The sequence below is a fragment of the Syngnathoides biaculeatus genome, chromosome 18, assembly GCF_019802595.1.
Source record: "Syngnathoides biaculeatus isolate LvHL_M chromosome 18, ASM1980259v1, whole genome shotgun sequence".
NCBI classification, from domain to species: Eukaryota; Metazoa; Chordata; class Actinopteri; order Syngnathiformes; family Syngnathidae; genus Syngnathoides; species Syngnathoides biaculeatus.
In genome coordinates, this window is record NC_084657.1 from 10,743,912 (window position 1) to 10,765,158 (window position 21,247).

Here is a 21,247-nt window from a genome sequence, read left to right on the forward strand (position 1 = left end):
TTATTCAAGCCACTTCTTATTAATTTATTAATTTATATATTTTAGACGTAAAGCAGACAAAGGGGGTGTTAATTAATAAATGCATGCATCAATATCCAACTACTTTTAGTTCCACGTTTGTTTAAGTACTCACTCAGAATATAAATAAACAAGGGAAGGGTCAGCCTGATCGGCAGGTGGCGTTGTGCGATGTGTCGACTTCCGCTAAGCGTTTTGTCAACAAACAGCCACTAAGCTAGGGTTAGCGTTCATGTTAGGAATTAGGATCCACTACATTGCTCGGTGAATAAACCTTTAACGTGTATAATTACGTTGCTATTTGGTCGCTTTGTAATCGGATGTTGCTGGAATACTAATTAGATGTTTACAATTATGCAATATTTACCTAGTCTCGTTAACAACACGGAAATAATGATCATCACGATAGCTGCATGCTAGCTAGCATGCCATGAACAATTTAGACAACATTTGGGAAAAGCGGTAAGTGGAGACATGGACAGACAGACGGGCATATAAATGTATATCACGCCTCAAATGTTTGCTTGTGCGTGTATGTGTGTTTATTTATGCTTTGGCAACAGGGTGATCTCGCAAGGATGATCTCGCAAGTCTTCATCTTGTCCTCCAAAGGCGACCGCCTCGTCTACAAAGACTGTATCCCTTCAAAGCAACAAAATACGTATTTATGAGCCACCAAGCACCATTTTTCTCACATTGCCGGAGAGTTGTTGATAGGTTTTTGGGTGAAATATGGGATCTTAATATGGTAGTGGTCACGTTTCCTGGAGACTTGTTTTTAGTATGGAAACTGTGATTTTCCTCACATTTAGGCATTTTGCTAAACCATTTTAGACTCTTGCATGTTTGATCATTACTGGTTCCCAGTGTTTCAAAATATGGAAAATTTCCTTTTAAATGTTTGTAAAGTGTACCTTGATTATTGTTATTATTTTTACTTTAATCAGTTCCGTGACCAAGCTCGTAACACATTTTACTTGTACATCTATATGGTGTTATGGTAATAATGCATGCAAAGTTGTCAACTTGACCACGCCACCATCCCTCAGTCCGAGGAGACATCGGAAGCGACGCTGTTAGCCTTTTTTATGACAAAGTGACGGCACTGACAGGAGACAAGCCTCCTGTTGTCATGGTAACGTGCAGCGTGTCCAAGCTGTGCTTGTATGTGGGGGACTGGAGTCATATGGCTCAATACGAATTGAGGACATGGTACTGGGAGGCGGATAATTGATATTTGGAGGCCGATATTTATTTGCAGTAATGGAAAAATATTGAATGTTGAAGAATAGAAACTCCCAATACATACATTTGTTTAAATGGCTTCACGAGTTTTTAAAAAACGTCTTAGACAAGCGATGTATTTGTTTTCCAACTGTAACAAAAAGTGTAGCGACCTCCTAGTTCGAACAGCATGTTAAATAAAAACTCAAAAAAATGGCTCCCCAAAGATTTTGTACAGTCAAAAAAGTCTTCCAAAATTTTAATAAAACTAAAATGGTCATCTTTCACCTTTCTATTTTAATTCCCAGCATCTCCTAAAGTTAACTGAAGATTAAAAACAACAACAAAAATGTTTCCATAAGTTGACCTGGTTTTAAATTGATCGCTAATCAGCAATTTTTTTTTATGATTAATTTTTTGCGTCAAAATTGGTCCAGTTGAATCAGTCTATCCTTACTTGTGTCCACAGACGCACAAATGCATCCACTTTGTGCACGTGTGGCAGGGAGGCCTGTACCTGGTCGCCACCACCACTGCAGCAGACTCCTCCCCCTTCGCCATCATCGAATTCCTCAACAGGTATGGCGTGCCGCCGTGGTGACAGGCGGCGCGCGTCTGCAGGAAGTGAAGGTGCGTGCGCGTACGTGTGTTGCCAGGTTGGCGGCGCTCATCAAAGATTACTGCGGTGCGCTCTCGGAGAAGACGGTGCAGATGAATTTTGCACTCATCTACGAACTTCTTGATGAGATGCTGGTGAGTTATGTGTGTGTGTGTGTGTGTGTGTGTGTGTGTGTGTACAGTAAAGCCTCGGTTTTCGAACGTCCCTGTTTTCTAAAAAATCGGTTTTCGAATGAAAATTTAGAGATTTGTTTTTTTTTTTTGCTTCAGTTTTCGAACAAAAACCGGTTCTCAAACGTCCCCAACAAACCCGGAAATAACAAATGACGCGCTTTGTTAATGTTAGGCATTATTTCTTTTTCCATTCATTGTAGTGGGAACCATCGATTCGGTTTTTGAACAATTCACTTTTCGAACCGTTTTCTGGAACGGATTGTGGTCGAGAACCGTCGCATCACTGTATTTACATATAGTGTAGACGTGTATATATATATACCTATATTAATTTGCATACACACTGGCGGCATCTGTATGTACACACAAGTAGATATTCGCATTCTTCTATCCTTATCTGCATATGTACTGCATGTACACTAATATTTGGTCGAAAAAACACATCTTTGCAAAGCAAACTGGTGTCTTGGCCTGGTGCAGGATTACGGTTACGTGCAGTCCGCGTCATGTGACGTCCTGAAGAACTTCATCCAGATGGAGGCGATCTCGTCGCGACCCTTCAGTCTCTTCGACCTCGCCAACGTGGGCCTGGTGTGTGGGCACCGCCGCGAGCACGTACGTCGACGTCGCTGCCCGCTTGACCCGCCTCACCCGCTTGTTGTCCCCGTTGTCCTTGTCCCGCGTTAGTTTGGAGCCGACACGCAACAAAGCAAAGTGGCGCCCAGTTCTGCCGCCACCAGGCCGATGCAGGTAATGCGCCCGATGACTTCCTTTTTTTACCGGCAAACTAGTTGGGCAGTTTATTTTATTTTACGGCCGCGTTGCCCGGCCCTACCTCTGTGTTTGTGTTTTCAGGGAGGGAAGAGCGAAATTTTTGTGGATGTCATCGAGAGGATGTCTGTAGTGATGGGCGCCAACGTGAGTGTGATTGACAGCGGGGCCCGTGGGTGTGTGCTGAGGCATGTTTTCTCCGTGCAGGGCATACTGATGAAAGCGGAGGTGGAAGGCGAGGTCAAGGTCAAGTGCTTCCTGCCCAGCTGCTCGGGTAGGCTGCGGTCGACCCGCAATTATTAGAGAGCTTGTCAAAAATATTATTGGTGATCTGAAACTGAAACCATAGCAAAAAAAAATGTTTGCCGGCGCTTATAATCTTGTTGACGCCGCTTTACTCTGCTGCAGAGATTCGCATCGGCCTCAACGAGGACTTCAGTGTCGGCGACTCACAGCTCACAGGTCGGCTTGCTGGCCGCCCTTCAAAATAAAAGCACGGCAAATAGGAAGCAGGCTGACGGCATTTCCTCGAGCAGGTTACGGGGCGGCGGTCCGCGTGGACGAGTGCAACTTCCACCCGGCTGTCCGACTGGACGACTTTGAGGCTCACCGGATTCTGCGACTCAGCCCGAGCCAGGGGGAGGTAAGGCCCCGCCCGTGCAATGCACGACGAGGGCGATGCCCTCACGCGTTAACCTCTGACCCCCTCTGAAGCAAAGCATCATGCAGTACCGATTGGCCGACCAGCTGCCTTTGGCCCCGCCCTTCCGACTCTTTCCTGCAATTGAGAAGGACAATGCAGGAAGGTAACCAACTAATTCCAAGTTTTTCTCTTCATTTATGAAAAGTAACTCAAAGTCACTCTAACTATAGCTCTTCATTAAAGGTCCACTGTCATGAAATGCATGATTTAGTATGTTATTAATGAAAACAACAACAGCGGGTATGGGCCCATCCGTTTTTTTTTTTCACCACAAACCATGATTTTGACGTATATGGCTTTTTGTAACTCCCGCCATGAAAATCCTCTTGAGGGCTTTGTTTTCGAGAAGAAACAGGAAGTGACGTACAGGGCTGTAGCGCACTCAAGCGGTCTCGTATGTTTATACTAGTTTAACCTGCTAGAAGGTAGCTCGCTGTATTGCTGGATATTGCTCGAACACCCGGGAGGATGGATTTGCTCTTCATACTTTTCCAAAAGACCCGGTTCATTGCGAAAAATGAATTGCACGGGCACAAAGGACGAGACCTTCATGGGTTCCAAATGACAGTTAGCTGTGTATACAGCTACTAAAAAAGACAATAGTTGGGGGAGGGGGACGTAATTCATTCTGATGGAATTAATGTCATGTGACTGAACCTGGATGCACATGCAGGGAGTCTGTGAACCTGTGGTTAGTTGACGCCTTGTGTGTGTCGCTGTTGCCGACGTGAGAATTCATACAGCATTTTAGCAAAATCAGGTTCAAACTAAAACTAATGTAACTATGTCACTCTAACTATCTCCCAATTAAATCTGAATAGTTTATGTACCTTCTACGCACCTTGTGAGGATAAGCAGCTCAGGTAATGGATGGATGGATGGTCTATGTAGCTCTAAATAACCAAGTCAATCTCCAAATAATGCCACTTTCTGGTGTCAGTCTGTAGACAGACAGGAAGTGGAAGAGGTTAGGCGGTGACTTCCTGTTGTTTTTAGTTTTCTCACGTGACTTTTTGCCTCGCAGGCTGCTGATGTTCTTCAAGCTACGCTGCGACCTGCCTCCTAAAAGGTCACTTCCTGTCGCACAATAAAGCACGCACACATGCACAGATAACACAAATTGACAAAATCATGTACACAGATGCCCACGCAGTACTTTCTCACGTGCACACACTAACAGGCACAGACACACACAGACAAATCCACACCCATGCAAACACAAGCTTACTAACCAGCATAGACACACACATTAACTTACACACAATCATACAAACACTTGTGTGCAAATGCACGCACACAAACACACATACATTAAGACAGACGCACACACATAAAGACTCATACGTGCATACCAACTAGCGCACAAACAAAAGCATTCACACACACACACGTGCACACTAACACTGACTAAGACAGACAAAAGCACGTGCACGTTCGACGTTCCTGTTGTGACGACTCGGTTGCGGTTGTGTGCGTGCAGCGCGGCGGTCAACGTGAGCGCCAACATCCGCGTCCCCAAAGGTTGCGTCAGGTAAGCAAATTTTTTCCCATTCGAATGAGTCGCATTTGACTGACAGCTGCTTTGTTTACCATTGAGTGAAAGTGAAAAGAGCGTCATGTGCACGCTACGGTACGAGTTCGACATATCACCAGCGCGCCCTGTCTCCGTGGTAATAACGCTAACCAAGGAGTGGGCATCAAATAACATTTCAGATGACTTTTTTTTTTTTTTTTTACAAAAATCTGAATTCCCATGATGATAGATTCTTCTGCTCACTCCTCCACTTTCTAAAAAATATGCTACTCTAAAATCGATTTATTGCTAGTTCCAAAAGACTGTAAAGGTATTCCGTTTCAGCTTTGATTTTTATTTTTATTTTTTTCGCACTTTCTGCTAGTTTGTCGCAGGAGCTCAGCAGCCCGGATCAGAACGCCGAGCTGCAGGCGCAAAACCGAGCCGTAGTCTGGAACATTCCGCGCTTCCCCGGGGGAACGCAACTTTCCGCTGTCTTCAAGGTACACAAAAAAAATGCGGGTTCCGAACGAGCTTCGGCTACGTTAATGCTTGGATGAAGTGGGGTGGGGGTGGGGGGGGGGATGGAGCAGGTAAAGTACTGCGATGTCCTGACTGGTGTCAAAGTAGAAGAGTGGAGTCTCGCATAATCACAATTGCAATTTGCAAATTGACACGTTTGAGGATATCTATATATTTTTTATCTATCGAAAGCTTTTTTTTTTAACCCAATCTGTTGGTCATTTTCTCTCCTTTTTATTTTGCATGTTATGTTTATGGTTGATATTTGTTGTCGTTTTCTTGTGCTGCATTGTTTTCCCTCAGCTGGATGTTCCCGCCCTAAGCTCCGCCTCCATGATGGAGGTGGGTCCGGTGGGTTTGACCTTCGAACTGCCCAAGGTCACGGCGAGTGGCCTCCACGTACGCTTCCTGCGGCTGGCGCCCGCGCAGCATCGGGGACCCGCCCAGCGCTGGGTGCGCTACGTCACGCACTCTGACTCGTATGCCATCCGCATTTGAGGCAATGGCGCCCCCGCAGGCGGCAGATGGAACAGCTTTTATTTGATATGCCATCAAAACACATGTACAAAGATTGATTTTTAATTATTGATGAAATTACATAAACACATTATGAGCTGTGTGACTTTTTAATAAAATACTATGCAGCACAGTACACAACAATATACACTAAAAAAATGATTCATTACAATATTACACTCATTATACTACGCATTACAAAACCGTATACTACACTATACGACTAATCCAATCCAACCTGCAATGTGAGTCCAAGCTCACTAGAGGGTTCTAAAAGGTTCTAGAAACTCAGTAATGGGTCTAGAACACAGGTGTCAAAGTCGAGGCCCAGGGGCCAGATCCGGCCCACCGCATGATTTAATGTGGCCCCTCGAAGCTAAATCATGTGTATTAATTTCTGTGACGTTTGTTCAAATCTGTACCAAAATTTCAAATTGCCACCTCATTAATGATAACTGAGGTATTGTAACCATTTTTTTTGTGTTCCCAAACAACAATAGTTGAAAAAAACACATTCCCCTTGATTTCTGATTCCAAACCTAGTTCATAAATTCCATGTGGAAGTCACAACGGCCCGATGAGGGAAACCGGAATTCCAATATGATCCGTGACAAAAATGAGTTTGACACCCCTGGTCTAGAAGTTTGACGTAGATGTCTACAGGATTTTATCGAAAGTCACGATAGGGTTTTAGACTCGCGTACGAGGTGACTAGTTTGAGCTAGGGTCTTTTTGGAAGAGCTGGTAGGTTCTAGAATTCATTAGGGTAACAACACAGTTTGAGAAACTTTTTCTGGAAGTTGACTAGTAGGTTATGGAGTCACTTATGGTGTAGTGGTACACATGCCTGACTTGAGTGCGAACAGCGTGGGATCAATTCCTGCTCAGTGATGGTGTCGATATCTGACTGGCGACCAGTTCAGGGTCTTTCACCTGAAGCTCACTCTCTTCTGACTCTTGTGAGGATAAGTGGCTTGCATAATGGATGGATGGATGGACTCTGTCCTTAAAAACCCTCATCTAGTGATCGATTATGCTGCTGTAGAGGGTTCTTGGAGGATTTAGTTTTTTTTTTTTTTTATTGCATTGCCATTCATTTCAATGGGGAAAGACGATTTGGGAACGAAGGTGATCACGGAACGATTTAAACTTGTATATCGAGGCAATCATGCATTTTACTCCAGTGTTGTACTGTGCTACGGTACCCTCCGTCACACGTAAAAAAAAAAAGTCGTTGTGTTGACGTCGTGCGCGTGCGTGCCTCGAGTTTGGCGCAACGTGATCATCTGCAGCCGCGGCACGCGCACGTATCGGCGTGCGCGCGAGCGTGCACACAACAGCAGCCCTTGCGGAAGTGGCAGCAGCAGCAACAGCAGCTGAGGCGGCGCTACGTGAAATTAGCATACCCGCTTAGCGGTTCGCCCAGGCGGATGGAAGGCTGAGACGCGGCCCGCTGGGATAGAAAAAGATAATTTTCTCCAGCCAAACGACGCAACCGAGCACGGGCTCGTCTCTTTCGGTCCTTCTTGACGTCCGCCAGCCGCGGAGATGGGCGATAAGGCGGGGACGAGGTAAACTAAGGGCTAGTTAGCATCACGCACTTTGCTAACGCGAGCCGAGCGTTTTCGTCGAGCCGCCCCGTTGACTTGTGTGTTATTTAAGCATTTGTCGATTGAATTCAATTTTTGTTAATTTTTTTTACGTGGTGTTGAGTTTTTTTCCTGCGGGGTTCACTGTGCCGTTGTACGGCATCAGGGTGGGGTTAGCTAGCGGGCTAGCTAATAGCTACGAAGCTGCGTCTCTCAACGCTTGGACAACAAATGTTTTCGTCGTTTTCTTGGATTATTGATGAAGTCTTTGAAACGTTCTTTCTTAATTCAGATATTTAACAGTAATGCATTGTGCGGTTTTTTTTAAAGTGCCGTCGTTGTCGTCCTGGGCGCATAATATGAAACAAAATTCCCAAGGTGGATGTTGGTCAACATTTGTCGTTTTTCACGAGAAAGTCTCAAAAAATGCGAAATTGAAATGGATTTCACGTCTGTTTGCGTGTTTGTTTGCATTGTAACATTGACAAATGAGTCATCCGATGGGGGAAAAACCTGCTTCCAATTGTTCATTCTGGTGTTTTCTTAAAACGAAACGTTGCAGCAATCCCCCGTGGCGTGTTTGCTCTATTAATGTTTGACTTTGAGACTTTGGAATAAATTCACCTGCTCCACCCGATATGTCAGCATTGGGCGCGTGCGACAGGTGAATTGCTGCACGTCCTGCTGAAAATCATTTTGAATCTTAGAAGCATTCATAATTTCAAGTAAACAATAGGAGAACTGGACACATCATTGAATGTTAATCAAGAAGCAGCTAGATAAGCATAAAATCTGTCGTACACTTCTGCTTTGACACAGCCACTTCCTGTTTGCTGTGAGAAAGGAAATGATTGGTCGTTGTGAGTGCTGCATTGACCCTGCCCCCCAATCAAATCCCCAAATGTCGAAAAGTGCCTTCCTGTTTTATGTTAAAAAAAAACAAAACAAAAAACCTTCCTCTTAGCTAACAGGAAGAAGTCAGCAGAGTGATAGCTTTCCATTTCCTCTTCCTGTAGCAGCATTTCCTGTCAAATGACTACACACTGATTTTGTCTTCTTCTTGTCTGCTTCTAGAGTTTTCAAGAAGTCCAGTCCAAACTGTAAGGTGAGTCCAAGAAACTAGAGGGTTCTTGAAGGTGACTAGTGCGTTCTAAAAGCTCAGTGAAGAGTCTATGGGGCTTTAGTAGGTTCTGGAAGCCCACTAGGTTCCAGATTTGTGTATTTTGGGTGACTAGTAGGATCTAGAAGCTCACTAGAGGGCTCTTCTAGAAGGCTTTATACGGTGAGAAGTCGGTACTACAAGCTCAACTGGTCTCTGTGGTTAAAAAAAGAGAAGGTTCTAAATGCCAAGTAGGTGACTAATAGGTTCTAGAAGGTCACCCAAGGGATCTCAAATAGCTAAATCGAAGTTAGTGGAAGACTAGAATATGACTAAAGGTTGTGGAAAGTTGTCAGTTGTCTTTGTACAAGGTGAGTAGAAAGTGACTAAAATGTTCTAGAAAACCAGTAGTCGTTTGACTAGTAGCTCTAAAGACTCACTAGAGAGTTCTAGAATTTGAATATGTTTTTAGAAGCACTGTAGTTGACGAGGAGATTGCAGATAAGTGGTTGTAGAAGGCAGTGACAAAGTCAGTCGAAGGTGACTAGAAAAGTCAGCGAATGTTTTAGAAAGTTGCGTAAGCTTGTGATGCAAGTGCTGCTTTGTGCGTATAGGTGACGGTCTACCTGGGCAAGAGGGACTTTGTGGACCACCTTGACCACGTGGATCCAGTTGGTGAGCACATATCCTGCGTCGCGCTCGGGTCCAGCACCACAATTGCTGCCATTTTTCTCTCCCTGTGGACAGATGGTGTGATCCTGGTGGACCCCGAATACCTGAAGGACAGGAAAGGTAGGATTGTAAATTTCTTTCTCGCTCATCTTCAAGGTTTCACGGCTGCGTTGGTTCTTCCTGCGCGCAGTCTTCGTCACGCTGACGTGTGCATTCCGTTATGGCCGTGAGGATTTGGACGTGTTGGGACTGTCCTTCCGGAAGGACTTGTACATCTCCACTTTCCAGGTAGCAGACGCAAAGCCGCCCTTCCAGGCTTGCGCCACGCTCATGTGATGTGATTTCCTGTTCTAGGCTTTCCCGCCCATCCCCGAGGAGCGCAAAGCCAACAGTCGACTGCAGGAGCGGCTCCTCAAGAAGTTGGGGCAGCACGCACACCCTTTCTACTTCACTGTGAGTACACACACAAATACGTGCACGCTCACATTCACGAGTGGTTGGCTTGGTGATGTAATGGCGTCAGGAGCAAGCCGTGCCGTGTGTGATTGTGTGCGTGCGTATGACCGAAGTGAGTGTGTGTATTGGTCACTGTTTGTGTGTAGGAGTCACAAAAGCGTCTGTGTGCCCACGGGCACCTGTGTGTGAGTGAAGGGATCACTGAATTGTGTGTGAGTTTGTGAAAGTGTGTGAAGCTGTCACTAAAGTGAGAGTGTGTGTGTGTGTGTGTGTGTGTGTGTGTTGTAGATCCCTCAGAACCTTCCATGTTCCGTCACATTGCAACCGGGACCTGAAGACACTGGAAAGGTAAAGCTCAAAGGTTGAAGTTCATTTGATAAGGTCAAAGTCCAAAAGTGCCATTATAAGTGATCGAGGCATCGGTTGCTTTATGGGAACGTACAGATAAGGAAAATGAATCGTCACCTAATTGATTGCGGTGTCAAATATGACCTGTAACTGTGGTGATGGTTGAGGCAACAGCGCCTCAACTGGTCGCAGGCAGTACCCCGTTTCTTCATTTTTTTTTTTTCTATCCGCCCATGATGGGTGAACTCAAACTGGTATGTCTGCACAGGCGTGCGGTGTAGACTTTGAGATTCGAGCCTTCTGTGCCAAAAACATGGAGGAGAAGATCCACAAGAGGTGAAACCTCCTCTCCTATTGTCTTACGCCTTCACTCACTCACTCACTCACTCACTCACTCACTCACTCACTCACTCACTCACTCACTCACTCACTCACTCACTCACTCACTCTCAATGACTGTCACTCATATCTGAACTTGCATTCCTTACACATGACCTCAGTTCTCACTCTTTGACTTTTTCACTCTTCTCACCTTTTTTTTTTTTTTGCTCACTCGGTCTGACTACTTCTGTCATACTCACTCCCACTTCACTGGATAAACCTCTTCTTCATTCTGCTGTGGTGACCATCAACCTTGATGATGTCTCCTTTTCAGCCTGTTGCACTGGCGTGAATATCTGTGCAACTCCTCAAGGCTCGGCTAACGGACGCCTCCATCCCCTTCCTTTTTTTTTTTAACTATATGTGCCTCTGGGTGAAGCTACTCTGCGTGTATATGTACAAAACACATACAGTAATTCCAAATGGCCTTTGATATAAGTAAAGGTGAAATCATTTGCGCGGTATGGCGAATCTTGTCAGATGTTAGTAGTATGTTATTTTGAATGTATGTACGTTCGTTCCTTTTTTTGGTGGGGGGGGCAGACTAATCCCAATTCGAGTCACCAACGATTTTGTGTGTTGCCCGAAAATAATTGCACTTTTAAACTTATACGTTCCTGTTCTCAAGTGACACACGCATTGACATGTTACTCAATTTCCGGTTTCAGATGTGACCGCGTGTGGCAGTGTATTATTTTCTCTCCAGACCACTGAAAACTGCACTTCCTCACTGTTCTTTAATGAACTCAGTCACTCTTTAATTTTGCGTCTAATTTTTCTTCCTCATTTACAATCATACTCACGCACTCATTTCTGCCTTTCATCCATCTCACTCTGTCGTCGGTGACTTGCCCTTGACTCCTCTCTTTCACTGAGTCACCTCTCACTCTGCGCACGCACAGGAACTCTGTGCGCTTGGTAATCCGCAAGGTGCAGTACGCTCCGGAGAAAGCCGGGCCTCAACCCATGGTGGAGACCACCCGCAGCTTCCTGATGTCGGACAGGTCGCTGCACTTGGAGGCGTCGCTGGACAAGGAGGTACGCGTGCACGAGCCGGGTGAAGTAGCGCATGTGAAGTGACGTGTGTGTGTGTGTTGTCAGCTGTACTACCACGGCGAGCCCATCAGTGTCAACGTGCATGTGACCAACAACTCCACCAAGACCGTCAAGAGGGTCAAGATTTCAGGTCAGTCTGTGAACCACTTCTTATATTTATGTGACAAAAATGTGTGAGAGCTGGAGGGATTGCAGGATTACTCTTACTTACATTATCCCATGCGTGTTAAATTTGCATGTGGTGAAAACTCCGCTAACAACCCAGGCTAGGCTCGGCTCCTGCCTAAAATACTCAACATACTTTCTTTTAATTATCGAGTAATCTGTCAGGTTTTTTTTCCCCCCTTCCCAGTTAATGGATGAACTAAATGAAACCTTTTTAATTTTCATCCCTTTTTGAAAAGATGACATTATTTCAAATTAACAGTGCGTAAAATGCAGAAACATGAATTGAATTTGATTCAGTTACGGGTTTGGTTGGATAGGCAAAAATGCTGATTGTTGTTTTCCAAAGTTAAAGCATGTATTTGGAAATGTTTTGATGAAACAGTCGGCTTTCATGGAGGACTGTGGAAATTTAAGAACCAGACGTGATTTTTCCGTTTATAGGCGGAATTCCGTCTTTTTAAATTGCATTGATCAAAAAAAAATATATATACAGTATATATTCTCTGTGTTTCTGCAATATTCTGACCGTAACCAGTGCCAGAATCTACACTTGTTAATTTTCCGGTCCGACTTTTGGAAGATTAGGTAGGCGTCAGTCGATTTGGTCGAATGTGTTCCTCATGACCAACGAAAGCACTTGTTGTATACGAGGCGGTTCTTGCGTCCATTTTCAAGTCAACACGATGGCGGCTCTCACAAGGAAAGACGCCTCTCGAGTGAGAGAAATTGATAGAAATGTCCAAAATAAGTTTCGATGGGATTGGATGGAACGAGAAATCCTCGGTACCGTTAGAAAAAAGGAAGTTGCCATGCTCTCGATCGACCTGGTAAAGCATTGGACATGTGGGGTCGGGATACTATTGACTATGGATCAAGACGTTTCAAAGAATTGGAAGTTCACGCAAAACGACAAAAACATGTCAAACAACTGGAAGCAATGAAAACAAACTTTTCCATAGCTGCTACATTAAGAGGTCAGAGTTCAGAAGCAATTAAAATGTCCGTATTATTTACTGATAACGAAACATGACGTTAATAATTGTCAAATTCATGCTAATCAATCATATACAAAAACAAGAAATTAAAATGTTTTTGAATGAACACGATATACACGCTATGAAAGTCCGCTTGCATGCCATGATCCAAATGTGAATTCAATTTAGTAGTTTACATAGTTGAATTTGGGTAAAAATATGCACCTAAATAATGAACGATCATATTGTGTACATTTTGAAAACAGAATAGGGTTTATTTATAGATGTAGTAGATATATTTAATTCATAATACAATTTATAAAACGTGCAGGTTAAAATTGCTGATCATCCTTTGATCGTGCTTGCAGCCCCCGGCTATTTTTCATTCTTTTTCATTCAGTCAAATCACGTTCCATTGAGAGCCTGAAATTCTGAGGATTTTAATTTTGAATAACTTTCCAAGTGGTTTAGCAAAATTGTGGGTTGATATATATATATATATATATATATATATATATATATATATATATATATATATTTTTTTTCCCAGTCATGCAATTAATTGTAGCGCCACTTCCTATTTACCCAATGCTTTGGTGGCATGTTGTACCATTTAACGGCACGGTGCATAAAAAAAAGATAATTTTTCTGTGGAAGTTGATGCAATTTAACTGTGAGGGGGGGGGATTTAATCAAAAAGCAAAACTTACATTTGATAACGTCATTCTCATTTGATTTTTTTTTTTTTTCTATAAACATTGTGGAGGGAAGAAATAAACAATTTCCAGCCGTATTGTTGGGCTCTACTTTTGACCATTTTTGTGTGTGTGTGTGTGTGTGTGTGTGTGTGTGTGTGTGTGTGTGTCACCTTTTCCCCGCAGTGCGTCAGTACGCTGACATCTGTTTGTTCAGCACGGCGCAGTACAAATGTCCTGTGGCACAGCTGGAGGCTGAGTAAGTACACGTGTGTGTAAAATAGCACATAAAATGTAAGCGTCCTTCAGGCCAGTGTTACACCGTCGCATCGGTGATTTTGTATAGAGGATACGTTTGAGGGAGAAGTGAAAGCACCACTGTATTCAGGAAAGAGCGACCCAAATTTGATGATGTGCCGGGGAAATTTGATTGACAGGCGCGTTTGATGTGTGTGCACGTGTGGCAGTGACCAGGTGTCGTCGAGCTCCACGTTCTGCAAAGTGTACACACTGACACCCACCCTGGACAAGAACCGCGAGAAGCGAGGCCTGGCGCTGGACGGGAAGCTCAAACACGAAGACACCAACCTGGCTTCCTCCACCATGTAACGTGCATGCTCGCGCGCGCATGCGCTTTGTCACGTGACGCTGATCTGTGTGTGTCTGGGTGTGTATTTCAGCGTCAAGGACGTGACCAACAAGGAGGTGTTGGGGATCCTGGTGTCCTACAGGGTCAAAGTCAAGCTAGTGGTCTCACGCGGAGGGTAGCGTATAAATATTCATGTGTCAAGTCACAAAAATGTTTACGTATGTGTGTGGAGTCACAAAGTTGAATAAGTCCCTAAAACGTGTGCGTGAAGCAAGGAGTGACTAAAGTGTGAGAGTGGGAATCACTCGCGTTTGCGTGTGTCATCCTCCCTCCTATTTTTGTGTCCCTGCCGTCTGTCAGAGATGTGTCGGTAGAGTTGCCGTTCATCCTCATGCACCCCAAACCGGCCGAGCCCCCCGGGTCCCGCCCGCAGTCAGGTGAGTTGCGCAGGACCTCGCCGGTGTGACGGTATGAGCGCTCCCCCCGTGCTGAAAAGTCTCTTTGTGATGCATGCGCACGCGTTACTAACGGGGGAACTCTGGGTACGTAGCAGACGTTTACTGGGAAATCCCCCGGTCTCATAGTTCCCCTTCTTCTACATAGAGGGAGCTAACATATGTCATAACCTAACCTTAAAACAAAAGTTGATCAAATCAGACATCCATAGTGAACATGAGCACTCGGCGACAAGTTGTGGAATGGCACATGTTGAAGCACGGATGGGGATGTTTCAGACTACAAAATAAGCTCGCATGCGTGTTAAACACAAGAAGACTTTTCAGCAGCGGGAGCGCCGGCGCCTCACATACTAACCCGTTTTCTGCGCGTGCGCACGTCAGCTGTGCCAGAGTCGGACCCTCCCATCGACACTAACCTGATCGAGTTCGACACCAAGTGAGTATCTCCTCGTTAGTCACGCGCGTGGACGTGCTGTAGCAAAAAAAAAAAAGTTTTAACGGCGCTTCGTGGCGGTCTCCTTAGCAGCGTCTCCCAGGATGACGATTTTGTCTTCGAGGACTTCGCTCGCCTGCGTCTCAAAGGGGTTGTGGACGACAAAGACGAGGACTGCTAGGAGCGAGCTGCGAGCCGCCCGCCCGCCGCCTGCCCGCCTCAACACACACGTTACATTACATTCCCAGGCAGAGGGATGGATGCTGCCAAATTTGGGCATCGCCTCGGCGTTCCTTTGTGCCACCGCCGCCATCTTGTGTTTGGTTTGATTGAAGGATCTTCATACTGACTTATTAACGACATTGTGAAGGTTCTTTGTATACAACATTCAAGTGAGGTTTTTAATTGTTACGTTTTAATTTTCCCGTAACAGTTTTGGCAAACAACCGTTATTGAAATTAAGTTAACTTTTCTTTGGATCACTGACTGAATTCAAACCTCTTTACTGTCAACTAGGGATGTAACAATATTAATATCATTGCCAACTTAAAAAGTGCCTCTATCATGGTGGTCTTGTCGCGGTACAAAATAACGAGCCGTTGTGCTTAAACTTTTGTTTTGGACCGGATATTTGCAGACAGCCGTTTTGCCAGACTGTGACAGCGCTGTGCGTCCTCGTTAAGAATATAAATTGCATCATTTATGTGACCGCGTGGGGGGGGGGGGGTTACCCAGATAGTTGCGAAGCCATTTTGAACGTCGCAAAATTGTCCACATTCCAAATTAAAACATAATACACAGCCTGCTTTGAAATAAATCATTTTGCAATATCACTAAGTGGAAGAAAAGAGACGAGTTTCCATACTTTTAAGTGTTCCTGCATTTATGACAAAATTTTTTGACTCATGGAAATCGCTGTTAGAAGGCAGGATCAAATGTTATAGATGTATTTTTTAAAAAAAAAAGAAAAAGGTAAATACTATTGAATTAATGAACAGACAATTTCTCAATGGACTGTTATTGTGAGCATGGCATTATTATTGCTGCAGCGGTAATATTTGTTCTGGGCGTACAGGATACGAATGTAAACATTGCATGAACAAGGATAGAAGTGCACATTATGTTTTAAAAATGTCTTTCATTAAAAAAAAAAAAACCTGTGGGGGATAACAGCTGTACCATGGACTATCCTGCAATGTGAGTTTTATTGCAATACCATGAGCTTTCCCACGGTATCGCAATAAATATTGTACTGTATTAATATTGTATTAGTACTGTGATTAAAACTAAACGGTGAGACATATTTTTACATCCCTATTGTTAACTACTGTTGTTTGCCAAAACTGGGCTTGACGGGTTTTTCGGCAAACAATGGTGGTTTGGAAATGATGAGGTCAATTAAAACATGACCCAAAAACATCGAGTACATAAAAAGGGTCCTTTGATGTCAACTACCATTTTCCAACAATTTCTATGAATTATATTAAAGCCTTTCTTTATTGTGAACTTCAGTTGTTTGGTGGAAAAATACCTTCAGCCAAAACTGGTTTTAGTTTACCTTTACATTTTTAACAACATTGGTAGTTGACCGAAAACTAAATACCTCGTTCAAAACACGAAGTAAATCAAAACATATTTTCATAGTCACCTTAGATGTTTTTTTTTTTTTGGCCGATTAATTGAAAGTTAAATTAAAAGCTGTTTTGACAAACAATTGTAGTTTGCTGCCACCATCTAAATGATTTAAAACTTCTTCACTGTCAACTACGATTGTGACCCAAAAGAGGTTTTCCATTTTCCTTTTCTAGCAAACAGAAGGTTGCCCAAAAAAATGTTAAAACCTGTTGACAAAAATATGAAAGATTAGTGCTACCGGGATTTGAATTTGAAATGTAAAGCGATCACATTTTTAACAGTTGGATTTTAGTGTAACTTTTCAATGTTAACACTGTCTGAAATCTGATTTCATTTTACATTTCAAATTCAAATCCTGGTCTACTTCCATACAAAAACAGTTCCCGGTCGCAGCTCGGAAGTTTTTAATTGTTCCTAAAAACTTAGTGTTTGCTAAAACTTGTAATAAATTAATGTACAATGCTCATTAATGGCAAGTAAGGTCTAGGATTTGTTTTTTTCCCCCGTGGCCGTTAGCCACTGTTATTTGCCCAAAATTTCATTTTGGCAACTGTTAGTTCACAGCAAAGAAAATGTTTCTTTGCTGTTGGCAGAAGTTGCGTTTATTATGGAACCGGTTTTAAATTTACCTTGGATTTTTTTTTTTTTTTGGGGGGGGGGGGCGATTTTTAGTTGACGTTTCTTTGCTACCGACTAGTTTGCTGAAACATTTTGTAAATTAAAAGTTGTTTCAGCAAACAGTGGTCGTTAAAAGCAAGGAAATGTTCTGCCTTACATTTTTTTTGGTCAACTGCTAGTGTTTGAAAAATGTAAGGTAAGTTAATAGTTTGCCAAAATAAGGTTTTAATTTACCACAGTTTTGTCAAATTACTATCTACTGCATTGAGAGGTATTTACCGTAATATTTTTTTTTTCAGCAAAAATGTAATTGACCTTACTTTTCATGTAAGATAATTCCAACTTTTTTGTTTGGTGTAGTCTACAAATACACGTCTCACGAGCCCTTGAAGGATGTAAAGCAAAAAGGAAGCAAAATGCAACCATCTCTTGCTTTGATTTTGAAATCCTTTTGAATGTTTTTTTTTTCCTTTTCTTCCTTCCTGTGGTGGCGATGGAATCTTGTACAGAATTGTTGATTTTCAAACGGCGTTGAAACCGTGCGGTCGGGGAGGGACCGCGCTCCGCATCGCTCGTGACATTCCCACGCCTAACTTTTCTCCCCCTCCCAAGTTTTAAGTGGCCGGCGGCGTTCGCCGCCTCGCTTCTCGACTCCGCCTCATTTTCATTTAAGAGAAATTTTAAAATATAGAAAAGAAATCTTTATTTTGAAAGGTTAAAAGTGCCATGATCCGGTTTTGCCAGGAAGAAGTGTGCGTTTCCTGTGGCATCAGATGCATCATGGGGGGAAAACAAAAACAAAACACTTCAGCTTAGTTTTTTGCGTCATTTGCTTTCAATCTTTTGGCTCCGTGCAGTGGTTGCCGAACACCCCTGAAGGGAAATAGGCGGAGCATGTTCTTTGCAGTGCCGTAATTGGTCGTCGTGGTTGTTTTAGTCGTGCATGTGGGCTTTACTTTTTCGTGATGCGTGTCGAAATGTGTACGCCACCTTTTGCCACAAACAGGAAGTGACTTTGATGCTTGGTTATTATCAAAAAATATTTTTTTTTTTGAAATTGTTTTTAGGATTAAAGAGGAACAGTAAACCGATGCAGTCATTTTGTCATCACTGTTGACAGTTTGAATAGTCCGGGGGCTGTGTGTGTGTTTGCGTTGTGTGGGTCACAAGGCGTCGTAGTCGTCATCGTCCTGGTGTTTCCTCTTCAGGACTCGCCGCCGCCGGTGCTCTGAGCTGCCATGTTGGTAGTAATGAGGATGTTCTTGGAGCCAATCAACGACGGGTTGATGAGCACGCTGGAGGCGGTGGGCGTGGTCAACGGGGCTAAGAATACGGTTGACAGTCGATTGATTTGTCTGTAACACTGATTGATTCCCTCCACTGTTCTGCGAGGCTGCCGATTCACCCGTTTGTCCGCTTACCGCTTTTGGTGCCGCTGCTCTGCAACGGAGGCGGGATCTGAACGGCAAACCTCTGACCTGTCAGTGACACCGGCTGTCCAACCTTGGTGCCGCCCATGGACTGAACGGACGAGTTTCCTGCGAGGACAGCGCCGGGGAGAACCATGAGCAGGTACCGGCCTCCTTTACCAAACTAACTATTCGGGGATTTATATATAGTGGAGCGAGAGTGTCACTAAAAAAATCCTGCGGTAGCGCGCAGGGAATGATTTGAAATGGAATCTGGATAATTCTGAACACACACTCGTTCCCTACTTCCAGATCACTGTAGTTTTCCAGCCATCCACCCATTTTCTTTGCTGCTTATCCTCACAAGGGTTGCGGGGGAGTGCTGGAGCCAATCCCAGCTGTCAACGGGAAGGAGGCGGGCTACAGCCGGAACTGCTTGCCGGCCAATCGCAGGACACATCGAGACAAACAAAACAATCACACCTAGGGGCAATTTAGAGTGTCCAATTAATGTTGCATGCTTTTAGGATGTGGGAGGAAATGTATATAGGTGGCACGGTGGTTCAGCTGCTAAAGTGTTGGCTTCACAGTTCTGAGGTCCTGGGTTCAATCCCGGACCCACCTGTGTGCATGTTCTCGCCGTGCCTGCATGGGTTTCCTCTGGGCACTCCGGTTTCCTCCCAAATCCCAAAAACATGCACCATTAATTGGACCCTCTAAATTGTCCCGAGGTGTGATTGCAAGTGTGGCTCTTTGTCTCCAGGTGCCCTGCGATTGGCTGACAACCAGTTCAGGGTGTACCCCGCCTCCTGCCTGTTGACAGCTGGGTTTCAGCTTGCCCCGGGACCCTTGTGAGGATAAGCAGCTAAAAAAAATGGATGGATGGATGAATACGCACACTGGTATAGAGGGTGTTTCCAAACGGAGGCAAGGACTCACCAAGCGTAGGTGTGGCTGGCCTGCTGGAGACTGCACCAACACTGAGGCGCGGCGCCGATATCCTGCCGGCCGACGCCACCTTTTTGGGGAGGAACTTGAGGCGGTAGTTGGGTGCGGTCAGGCAGTAGCGGTCCGGAGGCAGGCGGGGCCCTGTATATGGTTTAATGAGGGGGAGCGGCGTCTGGTTCTTCTGCCTGGCGACCTCCAAGAGGAACTGATCAAGACGCAAAACGCCGTTAGTCACGTCAGTGCCTCTCAATGCACGCACACAACTAAACATCTAAACCATGCACACTTGTCTACGAATATGTGTGAATAGGTAAATCTTAGACTTTGTACAGTGCTTTGGGCACTGCGGTAGTGTAGATAAAGCGCTATATAATCGCAGTCCATGCCTTCACACACGCAAACTTAAACCTGCACACGTGGCGAACACACACACAGTGCGTTCTTACATCTCTTGGCGGCGGTGACGTAAAAGACTGGTCCATGCGGCACTGGATGGCCAGTTTGATGTCATCGGCGTCCACGTTGGACTTCTTGGCGTGTGTGGCGTAGATCTTGGCATCTTCGATGATGCTCGTCACGTATCCTGAGGAGATGAGGCGGCGTGATAAAAGATGACAGCAGAGCATGGTGGAAACATGACAGAGGCATGATGCGTTTTTTTAAGGTAGCAACAACTTACTGTACGTGAACTCCAACATCTGGTTGATGACACGGGGCTCATACTCGGTCACGCCCATGTCCTTCAGGATCTGGATCATCACCTAAACACAAACGCCACAGACTTACGTTTACACTTTCACATCTACACACCTTTAAAAATTTGACAATATTTATTTTGTAGTTTTGATTTAATGACAGTTACCTTTAAAACAATTCTTAAAAAACATTGTATACGCTTGCACCTTGAAAATATAATTTTACCCACATTTACACCTTAAAATCATTTTATACACATTTCACCTTCGTCTTACACAGAATTTATGCTTCCATCGTAAAATAATTCTTCAATATCAACACCTTTTTACAGTTAATATATCTATACTGTATTATAAAACATAATAAACAGTCATTAAATAAGTACTACACTTTTACAATTTGCTCCACTACTTATTGTTACTTACGGATTACTTTTAAAGGTTGTTGGACCAAAACGAAGGTTTTTAAGTGGCACAGCGAAAGACGCAGACAAAATTAGTTCACTTTTAGATTTATGTAACTTTAACCACACGCGGATTAGACTTTTGTTAATACTACAATAATTTTTACTAGACTGCATTGACGATAGCGGTCCAGCTACCATTCGTTAAGCTAACGAGATTGTTGTTGTTGTCAGCGGGAATGGTAACACGATAGAAACGCGTTACGGCATTTAAAAGTTGGCAATTTTGGTAGTTTAAAAGCAAAAAGAAAATACCTGAGCATCTTTCGGGATGGTTTTGGGAGCAGACATTTCAAACGTCCTCACAGGCGTTATCCGCCTCCGAGTCTTCTACGCTTACGCTAAGTCTTCTTCTACGTATTTTATTTTTACTCACACGGGCGCTACCTGGCGGACCGGAAGGCCACTCGCTCCGAACACCCTCGTGCGTAGACAGCATACCCAATCATTATCGAACACATTAGATTTAAAGTAGAAAGCAGAAATTATTATTATTTTTTA

General features: G+C 44.1%; 3 protein-coding genes across 4 annotated transcripts; 2 read left to right on the forward strand and 1 right to left on the reverse strand.

Annotated features, from left to right (window-relative positions):
- Window positions 1-158: 158 nt before the first annotated feature.
- On the forward strand, window positions 159-6,162 carry ap4m1 (adaptor related protein complex 4 subunit mu 1). The gene is made up of 17 exons (XM_061804285.1): window positions 159-282; window positions 390-480; window positions 582-654; window positions 1,068-1,153; window positions 1,712-1,821; window positions 1,899-1,995; window positions 2,515-2,625; window positions 2,722-2,784; window positions 2,890-2,952; window positions 3,013-3,079; window positions 3,214-3,267; window positions 3,342-3,448; window positions 3,520-3,611; window positions 4,533-4,577; window positions 4,989-5,039; window positions 5,407-5,524; window positions 5,847-6,162. The coding sequence occupies exons 3-17, from the start codon at window positions 597-599 to the stop codon at window positions 6,039-6,041; spliced, it is 1,317 nt and encodes a 438-aa protein (XP_061660269.1). The 5' UTR covers window positions 159-282; window positions 390-480; window positions 582-596; the 3' UTR covers window positions 6,042-6,162.
- Window positions 6,163-7,314: 1,152 nt separating this feature from the next.
- LOC133492137 (arrestin red cell) lies at window positions 7,315-16,488 on the forward strand. 2 transcript variants are annotated; one of them, XM_061804129.1, is made up of 16 exons: window positions 7,315-7,630; window positions 8,723-8,753; window positions 9,362-9,422; window positions 9,495-9,539; window positions 9,610-9,707; window positions 9,774-9,872; window positions 10,164-10,223; window positions 10,492-10,559; window positions 11,507-11,642; window positions 11,706-11,790; window positions 13,684-13,756; window positions 13,965-14,102; window positions 14,178-14,261; window positions 14,447-14,523; window positions 14,926-14,980; window positions 15,071-16,488. In XM_061804129.1, exons 1-16 carry the CDS (start codon window positions 7,608-7,610, stop codon window positions 15,156-15,158), a joined length of 1,221 nt encoding a protein of 406 aa, XP_061660113.1. In that variant the 5' UTR covers window positions 7,315-7,607; the 3' UTR covers window positions 15,159-16,488. The 2 variants fall into 2 exon arrangements, with proteins under 2 accessions (XP_061660113.1, XP_061660112.1); XM_061804128.1 differs by having other exon boundaries at window positions 7,317-7,630; window positions 15,068-16,488.
- On the reverse strand, window positions 15,939-21,125 carry taf9 (TAF9 RNA polymerase II, TATA box binding protein (TBP)-associated factor). Its single transcript, XM_061804131.1, has 6 exons — window positions 21,002-21,125; window positions 20,267-20,348; window positions 20,034-20,170; window positions 19,579-19,792; window positions 18,652-18,768; window positions 15,939-18,553 (listed from the first exon to the last, which is right to left on the reverse strand). The coding sequence occupies exons 1-6, from the start codon at window positions 21,035-21,037 to the stop codon at window positions 18,435-18,437; spliced, it is 705 nt and encodes a 234-aa protein (XP_061660115.1). The 5' UTR covers window positions 21,038-21,125; the 3' UTR covers window positions 15,939-18,434.
- Window positions 21,126-21,247: the final 122 nt, after the last annotated feature.